Raw genomic sequence first — 15098 nt, 5'->3', positions numbered from 1 at the left:
CTGAATTAGTTTAGACACACATGTGAGCTGTCTAAGGAAAGGTGTGTGAGTTTGAGAAGCTTAGATAAAGACTTATCGAAGAACATCGTATTGGAAATATGAACTTTGGAAGTCAATAAGTATTGTCTTTTAGAAGTCCAACTGTTTTCTGAATACGTGTCAAAGCTAGTGGGAGTATAAATGTTATGTTGGAATGGATATAATCATCATGTTAGTGGGAACATGATTATTATTATTTTAAGTATTGCAAGTTGGCAATATTAATTATAGAAAAACAAAAGTTTCACTTTCCAAAGTTGCAGGGGTTGAAAAGTTGTTTTTGCCATAATTAAGGGAGAGAATGTTGTACTTCGTTTCCAATCTAAAAGCTTAGATCGAGAAATTTTAATTGAATTTAGTCAAGAATATATTTATTGTTTGCATTCTCAAAGTTCGATTATGATTACGGCATCCCTCTTCATAGTTCGAATTTTGAGAACACGGCAAATAGAAATATTATGGCAATATTATAGCAAGAAACTGGTAAAGTATCACGTTTTTCATTATGAATCGTATCCCACACGCTTCGGGTATAGGATCGATCGCATATGATGTAATATTCGACCATTCTAAAATTTTCCAAATGCCTAGGGCATTTAAGGGGAAAAAGGGAATAGAACCGGTTTTGACTAAAATAATTAAACAACTCTCATGGACAATCTAAGGTTCGCCAAGGATTGGTCGCTTGTGGACAGTTGGAAGTATAGTCATGGATGGACCATATTGACATTATCATGAATAGATAAGATTCTATTTAGAATGAGTTGTCATATGACAAATATGGAAATGTTTCCATATTGGGAGTTGGATATCGAGAATCAATGTCAAGATTAGAAACTTTTATGCAGGAAGGATGTTTAAAGGAATGTACTTTGAATGTGAGACTTCATGACTATGGAATTGTCTTGTAACAATCTCCAATAGTGCACTTTGTAATTTCATTGGCAAAGTCTTGGTGACTTTGGCGCTATGATATTACGAAAGGACCGTTGCATAAAATGTTAGAATCTAACATATTCTATAAGTGGAAAGGTTTTGGTATTCTCACACTTGTGGTAAGGATTGAGAATTGTGAAATAAGTGTTATTTAATTATACTATTTCACAAAGTAAGGACCATAGGTAAACATAGTGTGTATGCTAAGAGCATGGGACAATTATTGTCATAATTCAAGTAAGAAGTTGATTACCGGAAACAACAAATAATGAGTAATCAATATGGTGATTAAATAAAAGTGTTTTATTTATACTCAAAGGTTTGAGGCCATATAGTATTAATATTATTCTTGTGTTTCACTTTGAATGTTTTGACTTCCCGAATAATAAGATTATTCAAACCCTCCACAGTCGCTCATAATTTGGAAGTAGGTATGAAAGAAGACTGTCATGAATCCGTCTGTAGATTGCCTAAAGTGTTTAGACATAGCGCAAGTTTGCTGCAGAGTTCATGAGTGCTGCTATAAGATTAGAGTATTGGATTAAACCCACGCTCACTTGGATCGCTTCATGGATTTTATCACGAGTGATTAGTGAGACGATAATATCTTATATTTTTGAAACTGAGATGTGTGAGTTGTATCTTGCGAGTCGGTTACACATTGATAATATGTAAACGCACCAGTAACTTGGTGTTATAAAACGTATTATTGTGTGTGATTCGGTGAGTGAGTACAAGCGAGCATTAAGTCGAAGTTTATCCGTTCATTTTACCCAAGGTGGGATAAAAGCGATATTTGTGGCCCCCTCGATGATTTAGTGATGACACCCTAAGCGCTTGGCCAAGTCGGGACTGAGTTGATGTGTTCAATTGTAGTCTTTTGTCAGTTGCCATAAATCGGAAGTCGGGAAACAACATATAGACAGAGAGAATGATTTAAATCCATGTCTCAGTCTGTACGATATCTAGAATGGAGGAATATATGATCCCTTATCTAAAGGACAGGTTACTGATAAGATCAGAGTTCGACAGCGTCTTTGAGAGCTACGATTGCTAATCGGATTCCGAAGTCATACTTGTAAATTTAGTTATTAGACTTATCCAAGTGGGAGACTATTGGATTAGTGTCTAAGCCCATAACTATATTTGGTATGTACTTGACCCGGTTGTGCATGGTCCTTTTGGGTTGCCTTCACCAAAGCAAGTTGATAGGATGATTTATGGAGAAAGAGGATTAGTTATGATTCATTAATATATTATTAGAATAATATATTAATAAGAGAAATCATATTATTTAATTAATATTAGTCATAGATTAATTAAGAATTAATTTGGTGACTAAAAGAGATTAATTGAAGAAAGGGGACTTAAACTGTCAAATGTGTGATAGTTGAATTTTGGGCTGGGAAACCTAATGGATCAAAGGGGTGAACGAAATTATGATGGGAGGCCATCATATTTTCGTCCATGGCCTTATTCCAGAAGGCACCATGGGCTGCTTAGAGTTTAAGCTGTCCATTAGGGTTTTGACTGAAACCCTAACTGCCCATAGTATAAATAGAACCCTTAGGCTACAGAAATCGGCTAACCTATTCCTAAGAGCTATAGAGCCGATTTTAAGAAGCCTCCACCCTCTCTCCAAGATCATTCTTTTGCTATTGGTGTTTGTAAGCCATTAGAGGAGTGACACTTGTGACTCTAAGCTCCAAAGACAAGAAGATTCAAGCCATTGAAGAAAAGGTAATCATCTAGATCTGTTTTATTATGTCCAATTCGAAATATATATAACTAGATCTAGGGTTTGTAAGTCTTGGATGAATTGCATGTATAATAGAGAAACCTAGATCCAAGCATTAGGGTTTGCATGAGCATATAGGATATTCTTTTGGCCTAAAACCCATCAATTGGTTTACAAGGAAAGCTCTTGATCCTTGATAGGATCTCCGACATAAAACCTTGGGAGGTGATAATAATCACATGCCTTGTTATTTTTTATTGAAAATAAACTATTGAGTACAGAGGAGTAGTATGAATGCAAATACAAATGTCGTAGATGAGCTAGTTGTGTTTGTAGTGTGCATATTACAGGTGTATTTATAGTCTAGCCTGAACAATAATAAGTCCAATATTTTCAGGATTCTCTTGAATTAGTATTCACATGTTGTTTGACTTGGTATTCCCAGGTCTTAAGTCTGGTTGAAGTGATTATTCGTTGAGAATATGTCTTATTTGACTAATTCTGCACATATGAGAAAAATACTAGAAATATATTTGTTATAAATATTAGGAAATAAATATAATAATGGTCAGGATCTTGAGATGTGTCTGGGATCCTGAAAGTTCTTGAAGATCCGGGTTCCTGAATAAGGTTGAGGATCTTCGCCCTAACAATTACTTGAATACGTTGCCTTGATTTCTCGGATGATGACCTGAAAACTAGCTCCGTTGTCTTGATTTTCCCCGACATCGTGCGCATACTAAAAATTATGCATCGTCAGGGAAATCAATATATGTTCCTGTCACCACGCTCTTTGTGCAATATATATATATATATATATATATATATATATATATATATATATATATATATATATATATATATATATATATATATATATATATAGGGTTGAGATCCTTTGAGAACTCAAAGTTTCCCGAGAACCTGAGAACTAAAAGTGGAGCGTTAGATCAAAATTAATTCATTAAGAGCATGATCGTCATCTTACCGATCTAATTTAATGTTTAATTTCTTTTTGTTATTGGAAATATTAATAAAAAGTTCTAAAAATTAACATAATAAATCAAATTTTGGATTTTTTTTTAAAAAAATAATTTTGGATTTTTTTTTAAAAAAAATGGAGATTTTTTTATTTTTTAATTGAAAAAAATATATATTTTTAAAAAAAAAAACTGCATTTAAAAAAAAACTGCATTTTTTTCAAAAACAAAACTGCAATTTTTTCAAAAAAACTGTAATTTTCTTTAAAAAAAACTGTATTTAAAAAAAAAAACTATAATTTTTTCAAAAAAGCTACAATTTTTTTAGAAAAATAAACTTTTAAAAATCAATAAGTTTAAAAAAAGCTGGAATATTTAAAAAAAAACTCTAATTTTTTTAACAAAAAAAATCAACGTTTTAGATGCATATTTGTATATTTTTGAGTACATATATATATATATATATATATATATATATATATATATATATATATATATATATATATATATATATATCTTTCTTATACTATAATATTCGTAAGTAAACATATAAAAAAAATCCATTTTTATTTAATAATCTATAAACACAATAATACGAGTATTTTATTCGATACAAAATAAAATATAAAAAACCAAAAAATACTACAAAATTTCAAAGCGTTTTTATGTGTTCGTGTTCCATATTTTCTTTATTTTATCATTTTTCATCTCTTCAATGTTTTCCACAAATTCTTCCAAATCTACAAGAAAAAAAAATGATTAATGCAAGAAAACTCACAAAAATACATGTGTGCATATAGACGTAATTTATATGTGGTTCACTAATGATTTATATGCGAATCACATGTAATTCATATGAAATTTACTTGTGAGTTAAATGTAGTTAGCATGCGAATTACATGTGAATCACATGTAATTCATATGTGATTCACTTGTGATTTACATGTGAATTACATGTGAATCACATGTAATTCATATGTGAATCACTTGTGAATTACATGTGATTTATATGTAAATTACATACGTATCACATGTAACTCATATGTGATTTACTTGTGATTTACATGTGAATTACATGTGATTTACATGTGAATCACATGTAATTCATATGTGAATCACTTGTGGATTACTTGTTAATTACATGTGATTCACTTGTGATTTACATGTGAATCACATGTAATTCATATGTGATTCACTTGTGATATATTGCTAAACTGAAACAAATTAAAATAAACTAAATGGTTAGAAAAAATAAATAATTAATATGATTTACATGTGATTCACATGTAAATCACAAGTGATTCACATGTGAATCACAAGTGATTCACATGTAAATCACAAGTGATTTATGAAGCCTAATATAAAAACAATTAAAATAAACTATATGGTTAGAAAAAATAAATAATTAACATGATTTACATGTGAATTACATGTGATTCACATGTAAATCACAAATGATTCACATGTGTCACAAGTGATTCACATGTGAATCACAAGTGATTCACATGTAAATCTCTTTATTCATCATCATTTTTCTATATAAAATTTTTGATATTATGTGAGAATTACCTGAAATCCAAGAAATCTGCAATTGTAGAAAGCTCTCACAACTATAGCTTGATAGGAACCTGAATGGAAAAATCCGAATGATATTTGTGACACATCACACATACATTCAAAGAATCTGTTTGTAGTTTCTACTCTTGAAGAAAGGAAAACCCCCCAAATCATGAGATTATAAGTGTGTCTTGAAGGAATAGATCTTTCTTGAAATGAGGCCTTGACACCTGTCACAAAGAGTAGGGTTTCAAACAATTCTGCAAAAAAAAAGTTATTTTTAACTTTTTATAGTAATCTTTAGTTGGTTTTAAGGTTTACCTGGTAAAAGAATGGGCTTTGTCTTTCAACAGCTAAAACAAAATCATATTTGGAAAAGCTTTGAGTTCCTCCATTATATAAAGTTTCTGAAAATTCACTTGAGGAAGCACGTGACATGTCATACTCATAGGGTTCATTAGGGTATAATTTGTTCCATGTTTCTTTTGTTTCCTTTCTTGATGTTCTTTGATTAATAGAAGAGACAACATTAGAGTTGTCAAGAATACTTCCATAGAATTCTTCACAATCTGATTTGTATCTAACCTGTAAAAAAATATATCAATAACATAAAGTTTTTTACAGAAATTATCATTGGAAAAATGAGTATTTGTTTCATAATCATATACCAGATTAAGTCCGTGACAATGCCAAATCCATTCACAATCAAGAGGAACAACTAAAGGTCCTTCAGTGATTTTAGACTCTGAATGTTTAGCAAGCAATGGAAGCCAACATGCATTGTACCTGAAATTAGTTTTTTTCATTAAATTATAAGTTTTTGTTACTAAAAAAGTAATAATCAGTTGAGTTACCTATAGATTGCCCATTGCAATGTCTGGCCTTGATAAAGCCAACGGTTTCTGTCTACAACTGCAACAAATTGCAGCTAAAGCTTAGCAACAGTCAAAAGATCTTCACTGATAAAGATACTATGTGCTGCATTCCATTCAGACTCCTGTTCTGTGTCCATTTTGATACACACCTAGAAATCAAGATGAATACAAGTAAGAAATCTATTAGTTTTTTTCAATATAAGATGAGTGTTGCTACCAATGTGGAAAACTCTAAAAGAGCCCCACCAAATCCAAAAATAGGCCTGTAACTACAATTAAGATAAGAACATATTAAAATTATCTTACAAACCACTTCTTCTTTACTTATGACATAAAGAACGACTTGACAGAGAAAGTAAATGTGGATTTCCAAGTTAACTTCTAATAGTTAACAAATATTTCCCTAATTTGGCATTGTAGCATCATCTTTAGTGATAGCTGGTCAACAAAATCTTGCCAATCATTTGGTTTGGAAATATCCTTAGGTGGCAGGTCACAAGAACCATAGTCAATGGGATGAAATTACCAATACAAAAGCACAATTAACAAAGGTAAAAGGGTGAAAACATTCTTTGAAGCATTTCAACAAACACGTTGTTTGCTAAAAACAAACAAAAGATATTTTCCAACTCTGAACGGTTGAAAATCCATCAAGGTGAAGGAAACTAATACAATATTCAAGATTAGAGAAAGAAAATAGGAAACAAGCAACGGTAGTTACAAATATGAGAATAAATGAAGAACACTTATCCTTTTCTCCTTCTGTTATCTAATCAGTAGTTGGCGCAACGACAGAGGAAGAAGAGAGATCTCGATCGTAATGGAGCAGTCCGATGATGATAGAGAAACAAGGGAGAACGGATGTGCAATAATGGCGGACAAACCGATTCAAATCAAAGCATCTTCAGTGGAGTTTTTTCTATGAAGAACATGATATCAAGGAGTGTGGCGGTGGACAGAGGTAGAGGTGGCCGGTGAAGGGAGGAGGGAGGCGATCGACGGCGGATGATGGAGGAGGTTGGAGGCTATTCGACGGAGGTGAGTCGTCGGAGGATGGATCGTAGGTTTGAGCGAGAGAGGAAAACGGGTAGGATAGAGAGAGAGATGAAAATTTATTTTATCAGATATTAGATTTAAGAAATCATTTAATTATACTTTTATTCCTAAAATACCCCTGACTGGATTAATTAAGATACCCCTCCTTTTTTTGTCTACTTATTTATAAAAACGTCACCTTGCATCTCGACCCTTCCTTTTTTTGATCCAACGTTCCACCTTTAGTTATCGGGTTCTCGGGAAACTTTGAGTTTTCAAATGATCCTCTCTCTCTCTCTCTCTCTCTCTCTCTCTATATATATATATATATATATATATATATATATATATATATATATATATATATATATATATCAAGTATCATCTCATATCTTCAAATTGGTATGGGTCGGTACCGCTTTCGATACAATGTCGATACATAATTGAGATGTGGTACTAACTGCTCGTCCTTACAAGACAAGATATTAAGAGAATGATTTATTCTTGAAAATATATGAATAATTATCGAAAGTTTCCTGCTCATTTTCTCTTTGTTATTCCTACATTTTTTTTAGAGCTTTGGTATTTCGGTTGCCTTTTGGTTGATTGGAATAGTCTATTTCGGGCGCATATTACTCAATTGTAACTTATTATTTAATCTCTATGCAATATAACAAGAAAAGAAACAAAATATGATATTCTTGCATTGTATTTTTAAAATACGGGTTATTTCAAATATAGATTGAGGAACCACACTGACATAATGTAGAATAACACTGTTAAGATACAAAAATTTACTAATGGTGAATTACATAAATATAAGAGTATAACACGTCATTTCAGGTAAACCCGATGAATTTAAACATTTTCAAGGTAGGATGTTGAGTGATTTTTCTTTAGTAGAGACAGTGCAATGGAAAGAAAACATACTTTTTATAGTGCCCGGAATCTGAAATGGTCCGGTTGGACTGGTTGTTCATTTCGGTAAACGGCAAAAGGTTGGTCAAATCCTCTTATTCCATGCTATGATGTTGTCAATTTTATAAATATCCCTTATTTTTATGAGTTGCTCGTTAAGATGGTCATATAAAATGAAAACGTATCACCACAAATCACATTTTTTTATTTAAAATAAAATAACAATTAGAAATACGAAAATATGTCAGCAACATCATGGTAATATTTTTCTGACCACTACAAGAAAAATAGTCATATGCGCCTAAAGTGTTAAAAGAGTGATTAACTTGTCATTTCATAAACTTTCATCGATTATTCAAGCAAATCTATGGTTACATGTGAAGAAACAACAAAGGTTTTGGATCATTAAATTCTCAAAATCGATCAAGTCTTTCTCAATTTCAATAACTAAAAATCACATACAAAAACCTTAATAGGTATACCCTTTAACAAACATTCCCTTCTTGGCATCTTCACCTTCACCCTCTGCAGAGTATTTTCCAAGTTGGGCCAAGGAATTTGCTTTTGTACGGGCCAAAAGGGCTTTTTGGCCCGCTTCTATGTTCTCAGGCTGCCCTTTCCATGCCTTGAGCACAGAGTTTTGTAGGGCACGTGCATATGAGAAGGACACGTGCCATGGGTTTGGGCTTTGGTTCATTGCATGAAGATTCAAAGTAGCTTCCATTTCAGATTGCCCTCCAGATAAAAACTTAAAAAAAAAAAAAAAAAAAAATCTTTTAGTGTCATCTAGCAAAATGGAAGGTAAGTGGAACCCACAAAACCAAAGATAGTGAAATGACCAAAATGACCTTTTTCAAAGTCAACATATGAAGGGATTTTTTTATGTTAAACTTAATGTGTAAACTAAAGAAAGAAAATAATGAATGAATGTACCATGATCCCTGGAACAGCAGGTGGGACCCGCCTGTTGAGCATGGTGAGGGTATATTTGGCAATTGTCTCTGGGGAGGCTTTTTGTTTATGGTCAGCCCCTGGGGTAACCATACTAGGTTTAAGCAAGATTCCTTCAAACATAACATTGTTTTCTGCTAAATAATGGAACACTTCAGCCCAAACTTGTTCAGCAACTTCAAGTGTCCTTTCAATTGAGTGGTCCCCATCAAGAAGAATTTCCGGCTCCACTATAGGCACCAAACCATTATCCTACACCACCAAATACCAATCTACTTTCATATATTTCTTTATTACATTATTACAATATTACCCCATATTAAAACATTGTTATTTCTTGCATTTAGCCTTGTAATAATTAAGAACACACACCTGAGAAATAGCAGCATAACGTGCAAGTCCCCATGCAGCTTCTTTCACAGCCAAAGCAGAAGGACCACAAGGAATGCTGACAACAGTCCTCCTACAAACAATGAAGATAAATTACAAATTTAACCCTGAACTGGAAAGTGAAAAGGATGCAAAAACAACAATATGTCTCTCTCACCATTTAGCAAAGCGAGCTCCTTGACTGTAATACTCAGCAGATCTAGATGCCAATCCATCTAACCCTTGACACCAAGATTCATTGTTGGATCCTGGTAAGGGTACTAAACCCTTTTAAGAATCGGAAATCAAACAGTTAAAAGAAGTTACAGATATGTTTTATACAAAAGAATGGATTTTTTTTTTGTCATACCTTATCAACTTTGATGCCAGGGACAATGTTTTGCTCACGTAAGCAGTCAACCATCTTCTTGCCATCTGTTGTTGACTGATATAGAGTTTCCTCAAATAGGATTGCACCAGAGATGTATTGACCTAATCCAGGAGTTGTAAGTAAAAGCTGTCTATAAGCTTGTCTGTTGGCTTCAGTGTTGTCTAATCCAATGGAATCCAATCTCTTCCCACAAGTTGCATTTGATTCATCAATGGCAAGGATACCACGCCCAGGTGATGCGATTGTTTTCTACTCAACAAGTAATTCGATTATAATCTTTAGTAAGCTTAGAGCTTTAATTGATTCTTTGAGTAAGCTTATAGTGCATACTTTAATGTGGTTATCATCGATTTTCTTCAATTTTGGTACAATTCATCTAAACCTAAACATGATCTACCTAATGATGAGCCAAAAAGATGATGCGTTTGAACATAAATGCCAAAGTGAGCTAATTTTGTAGCTGATGGAGCCACACACTATGTCTATTCAGTTATCACCAGAGTTCAATTCATTATCATGATAGCATATCAGCATTACACATCAACTCACCTTCCCATGCAAAAATCCAAGAGCAAACTAAAAAGCCAACCATGTCAGGTGCAGTTGTAGAAGTTAACTTATGTTGTGCTTACGATTTACGAAATGAGAACAAAAATTTGCGCACGCGAATGTGTAAGTAGCAGGTATATGTGAGATGGCTGTTCATGATACTAAAAGGTCAACATAACAGTGATTAAACGAATTTAATTCAGTTGCGATGAAATTAAACCCTAAATCAACTAATACCAACAGCAACATTCTATGATCAGATCCTCCGATAATAACGTAAACAAAGCATCGAAATTCAAAATTCTCGCAAAAAAAAAAAACGGAAACCAATCGAAAATAAAATCTGAAGTAGAAAAACTCACGGCGGTCTTGACAAGTTCCTCGGAGTACGATCCAGCACGAACGACTGAAACACGACGGACGGGCAACCGTGAAGAAGATGCCGGACGTTGATTGAAGGATTGCTGACCGATCCACTGTGAAGAAGACGCATTTAACTTGGTGAAACTAGCACACGCCATTGAGATCGATTCGAGAGTTTTCTCCTTTGATCTCTGTGTGTGAAAATGGAGGATTACTCTTTACACCAGAGAGATTTCGGGGGTTGCAAGAAGAAGGCGTTGCTTATAACAAGGAAAACGAGGAAGTAAGCGATGCTAATATGAGTTTTCTTGGGGGGTCCGAAGGTAACAACAATAAGACAAGTGCACCAAACAACCAAATTGACTATTTTGCCCTCGTTTTAAATGCATTGCGAAATAGATTAATGGAGGCTTCTTCTTCTTTTTTAATATTTTGATTATTTTCTTTTTAAAAAACATAAAGGAAAAATCAATTTTACTAAACATCATACAATTTCGGCATTTTTTATTTTTTTTAAAGAAACAAGCGAAAGGGGCTTTTTGGTAAATTAAGATTGAGGGGTTGGTGATAGTTGGGGACTTGACCTAACAATTGACAACTTTCCCTTTGTGTTCTCCTCCCTTTTTAGCAAAGATAGTTATGTACATCAACCATCCTCAAGGTTTAAGTATAATTACAAAAACTTTACAAAAGTCTAATTTATTGCATAGATATTATCTCTATAAGTTTGCATTTTTTAAACATCAGAACTTAAAAACAGCCATTTTTCATTTTCTTTTCAAGATAATTTTGAGTTTTAGCACTTTTGGAGTTATTGTATGTAACCTATTTTGTCTCCCTTAAATCTCAATTCTCAATAATCATATAACAACTATGTATAATACTAAATTATGAAAAACAAGTTGTATGTATCTCATGTAAAAGGTGTTCAATAATTAAATAAACAAAAAGGAATACATAGAACTTATAACTTCCAAATAACCTATAGAAATTACACAAACAAAGCTACAACAAATTAATTTGGTAGAAAACACTGAAGATCACATCTTAAAACAATTAAGAGGAGAAAATGTTAGTATGTTACTCCCCACCAATTGGTTTCCTTTTCCTACCAAGAACAGCAGCCTTTTGAAACCTTGGTCCACCCATTCTCCATGTTTTAAATGCAGCAGTTGATGACTTAGCAGCATCATACACTTCAAAATCACAAAACAAAGTCAAAAAAAATAAAAAGTATATATGATTATGTCATTATGATGATTTTTTGGAAATCTTACATTTAGTTTCTTCTTTTGTTAATAAAGATAGAAATTTTGGGGTGAGTGCTGATGCTGCAGTATGTGCCTTGATCAAGACTTCTTTGTACCTTGTCTGGAAAGCAACCAATAGTAAAGATCCAATGCTTTTGTCACCCATTCTGTCATCCATTCACATCATAAACATAAATCTTGTTTTTTTTTTTAAAAACACAAATATAAAAGAAAAAAAAAATACTCACAATTGCACTATCTTGCATCCTAACTCATAGAAATATGAGCTTCGAGATCTTAAGTCCACATGTGCACCATCAGCCCCTATTTCTTCCCTAGTCCTAACATATATATAGCAACATACTTTTATTCATTTCTTTATAGTATTTGTTATAACTTATAAATGTATAAGCTTTTTATAAAAATCAAAAGCTTACTTTTTATTGAAACAGGGAGGAATGGTGACAGATACTGCTTGTCTTAGGTGCAGTTCTCTTGCAAGCCAGAATGGTAATTCTACCTTTGACCTTGGTTCTACCTGATTTTACAAAATATTGACTTTTTTTTATTAAAAAAAATTAGTTATCAACATATTGAAGTGAAGATTATGTGAAATTATTACCCTGTTTGCTTCATTTGATTCAAACAAACCAACTCCATTCACTGCCTCTAGGAATACTGCTGGAACAAGCTATAAAGAAGAATAGACAATGTATTAGATTTGCATACTTTCTAAAAGTGACATGAGTGAAGAATTGTGAAAAGAAATGAGTTTAAACCTCTTCATCTGCTAGAATGTCATCAATATCATAATAGTTTGCCATGATTGTAGGAAGAAGCTGCTGTTCTTTAACCTTTTGTCACAACTCAACACTTGAACACACTTAAAGTATCAAGAACCAGATCAAACTGCACAACAAGTTAACAAAAGCTAAAGTACTCAAGAACATCAACTATCTATGGTGAAAATGAAAAAATTGATAAATTAAGAAATTGTTGAAAGGTAATAGTGAAACCAGTCTACTATACAAGACCAAATTAGTTGAGTCAGAGTTCATCCTCTATTTAATATCTTCTTAAGACAAAAACGTTAACAAAAACAGACAATAAGAAATCACGAATGATATGTAGCAGAGACAAAAGGATCAAATTTTGATTTCCAAACTAAATTGAATAAAAAATAATCGCCATCCACGTACTCTTTAAGCACTGATCTAGACATCAATTTCCTAATTTCAACAAAAATCAAAAACTGAAATGATTACCTTCCTCCTCAGCAGTCAACATCATACCAACTGAGGAGTGAAGAACAACAAAACGAAACCCTAACCCTAAAAAATGGTCCAATTTGAGCAAAAAAATCAGGGAAATCATACCTTCGCGCTTTTTTCAAGTTCGGAGATACGGTGTAGAGCGCTGAGACGGTTGCTGGAGCCGGAATTTCCGCCGATTCTTTTTTCCACCGGAGAGCAGGATTTGGGTTTGCGGATTGTGTGTTTTGGAACTCGCGGGTTATTTTGTTCTGAAAATGAAATTTGGTTAAGCGGGAATTTAAATTTGGGTGTTGTCGACATCACGCAAGCCACATCAGATTGCATCTCCTTTGTTGTCATCTCAGTTTTGACATATATGGTAAAGCTAAAGAGTGATTACATTTCTAACATCTGTCATTTCATTTTATTTTACTACCACATTGTTTGCATATGTTTTTGGGATAATGACTTAGGAGGGTAATTAGGTTTCCAGTTTGTCCGTATTAGGTCATTAAGGTTTTTTTTTGTGCGTATTAGACCAATATGGTTGTTATTACCGTTTAGAAATAGTCATTTTTACCGGTAAAAATGCCTATTTCTAAACGGTAATAACAACCATATTGGTCTAATACGCACAAAAAAATATTAGTGACCTAATACGGACAAACTGGAAACCTAATTACCCTCCTAAGTCATTAACCCTAATTATTTAGAAAACATGCTTACTAATCAATGTGACTGACTTGCTTGACTGAAAATAGTTGCTTCCATTTAAACTTATCACAACCCTTTCAGAATTTTCAAGTCCAAAAAACTCATATGATTGATGATCTTCATTACATAAATATGCAACATTTTATCAATAACTTCTTTTTTGTCATTTAAATGTTTACATGAACACATCCATATATACAAACACAATCTCACTTTCATACCTCCCATCAATGTCTACATTTGATAACGAATGGAAATGTAAAACCAATGGGGACTTGCAAAGGATGCCTATTATCAATTATTTTATAAACAGCAAAACCACAATATGAACTAAGAAACTGAAGTTGCAAAATGAATAAAAAATCAGCACATAAACAAACACATACAGACTATATATACAACACATAAACGAAAGTTTATAAAGCATGAAACTTAATGACATGAAAAGTAAAAAACTTAAAGGAGACTTTATAGAAAGAAAGATCACCATTACTTGCCACAAATGGTTGAAGACATCAACAAGAAGATCAATCTGATCATGGAATCCACATACTATCTGATCATGACTTCAGTAGTTCATCTACTGAAACGTAAGAATTGCAATTGAACTCTATTAACATTTGAAAAGGGAATTAGGGTTTCATAGAAGACGACGAAGGGTTTAAATTTTTTTTTGACATTTCTCGATTTGTGCATGTCATCCTTGCGCAAGGGTCATGCTAATCTTCTCTGTATCGTTCCAATTTTATCGGATGTCCCCGAAGGGACGACTATAGATGAAGAGCTTCGCCATATAAAGGAGTAGCAGGTTCTTCTTCTGGTCGATATGGGACGACGCGAGTTCTAAACGAACTAGTTTACTGTTGATGGTCATATATTCTCAATGTCTTTAAAATTAAGGTTAATAACTTAGGTGGGTAATTAGGTTTCCAGTTTGTCTGTATTAGGTCACTAAGGTTTTTTTTGTGCGTATTAGACCAATATGGTTGATATTACTGTTTAGAAATAGACTTTTTTACCGGTTAAACAGGAAGAAACCGGTAAAAATGACTATTTCTAAACGGTAATAACAACTATATTAGTGACCTAGTACGAACAAACTAAAAACCTAATTACCCTCCTAAGTCACTATCCCTATTTTTTTTAGTATTTGATAGAGAGTAGTACCCCCAGTGTATAT

The 15098-nt window shown here is 33.0% G+C and overlaps 2 protein-coding genes and 1 non-coding gene across 3 annotated transcripts; all 3 read right to left on the bottom strand.

Moving 5' to 3' along the window:
* Positions 1 to 8385: 8385 nt before the first annotated feature.
* LOC145128534 (fructose-bisphosphate aldolase 3, chloroplastic-like) lies at positions 8386 to 10985 on the bottom strand. Its single transcript, XM_079063327.1, has 6 exons — positions 10701 to 10985; positions 9769 to 10038; positions 9577 to 9686; positions 9402 to 9492; positions 9012 to 9281; positions 8386 to 8826 (listed from the first exon to the last, which is right to left on the bottom strand). Exons 1-6 carry the CDS (start codon positions 10857 to 10859, stop codon positions 8548 to 8550), a joined length of 1179 nt encoding a protein of 392 aa, XP_078919453.1. The 5' UTR covers positions 10860 to 10985; the 3' UTR covers positions 8386 to 8547.
* Positions 10986 to 11589: 604 nt separating this feature from the next.
* LOC145128535 (DNA replication complex GINS protein PSF3-like) lies at positions 11590 to 13461 on the bottom strand. Its single transcript, XM_079063328.1, has 7 exons — positions 13328 to 13461; positions 12731 to 12860; positions 12574 to 12642; positions 12389 to 12489; positions 12200 to 12292; positions 11979 to 12118; positions 11590 to 11897 (listed from the first exon to the last, which is right to left on the bottom strand). The coding sequence occupies exons 2-7, from the start codon at positions 12773 to 12775 to the stop codon at positions 11782 to 11784; spliced, it is 564 nt and encodes a 187-aa protein (XP_078919454.1). The 5' UTR covers positions 12776 to 12860; positions 13328 to 13461; the 3' UTR covers positions 11590 to 11781.
* A 1122-nt stretch (positions 13462 to 14583) lies between these two features.
* LOC145135185 (U6 spliceosomal RNA) lies at positions 14584 to 14686 on the bottom strand. Its single transcript, XR_013719651.1, has one exon. It is a non-coding gene; the product is annotated as a U6 spliceosomal RNA (small nuclear RNA).
* Between the last annotated feature and the right edge of the window lie 412 nt (positions 14687 to 15098).

Source organism: Lactuca virosa, chromosome 8, assembly GCF_052849685.1.
Source record: "Lactuca virosa cultivar CGN04683 chromosome 8, Lactuca_virosa_CGN04683_v6, whole genome shotgun sequence".
NCBI lineage: Eukaryota > Viridiplantae > Streptophyta > Magnoliopsida > Asterales > Asteraceae > Lactuca > Lactuca virosa.
The sequence above is the reverse complement of the archived record's forward strand: the minus strand, read 5'-3'. Positions and strand labels throughout refer to the sequence as shown.

What these genes read in the sequence shown, in the direction of transcription:
- LOC145128534 (XM_079063327.1), bottom strand. Translation starts at nt 10,859, where the DNA reads ATGGCGTGTGCTAGTTTCACCAAGTTAAATGCGTCTTCTTCACAGTGG. An exon ending in GGAGCTCGCTTTGCTAAATG is followed by an intron (nt 9,493 to 9,576) that starts GTGAGAGAGACA and finishes CATTGTTTGTAG; the next exon opens with GAGGACTGTTGTCAGCATTC. An exon ending in CTGCTGTTCCAGGGATCATG is followed by an intron (nt 8,827 to 9,011) that starts GTACATTCATTC and finishes TTTTTTTTTAAG; the next exon opens with TTTTTATCTGGAGGGCAATC.
- LOC145128535 (XM_079063328.1), bottom strand. Translation starts at nt 12,775, where the DNA reads ATGGCAAACTATTATGATATTGATGACATTCTAGCAGATGAAGAG. An exon ending in ACATTCTAGCAGATGAAGAG is followed by an intron (nt 12,643 to 12,730) that starts GTTTAAACTCAT and finishes TCTTCTTTATAG; the next exon opens with CTTGTTCCAGCAGTATTCCT. An exon ending in CCTCCCTGTTTCAATAAAAA is followed by an intron (nt 12,293 to 12,388) that starts GTAAGCTTTTGA and finishes TATATATGTTAG; the next exon opens with GACTAGGGAAGAAATAGGGG.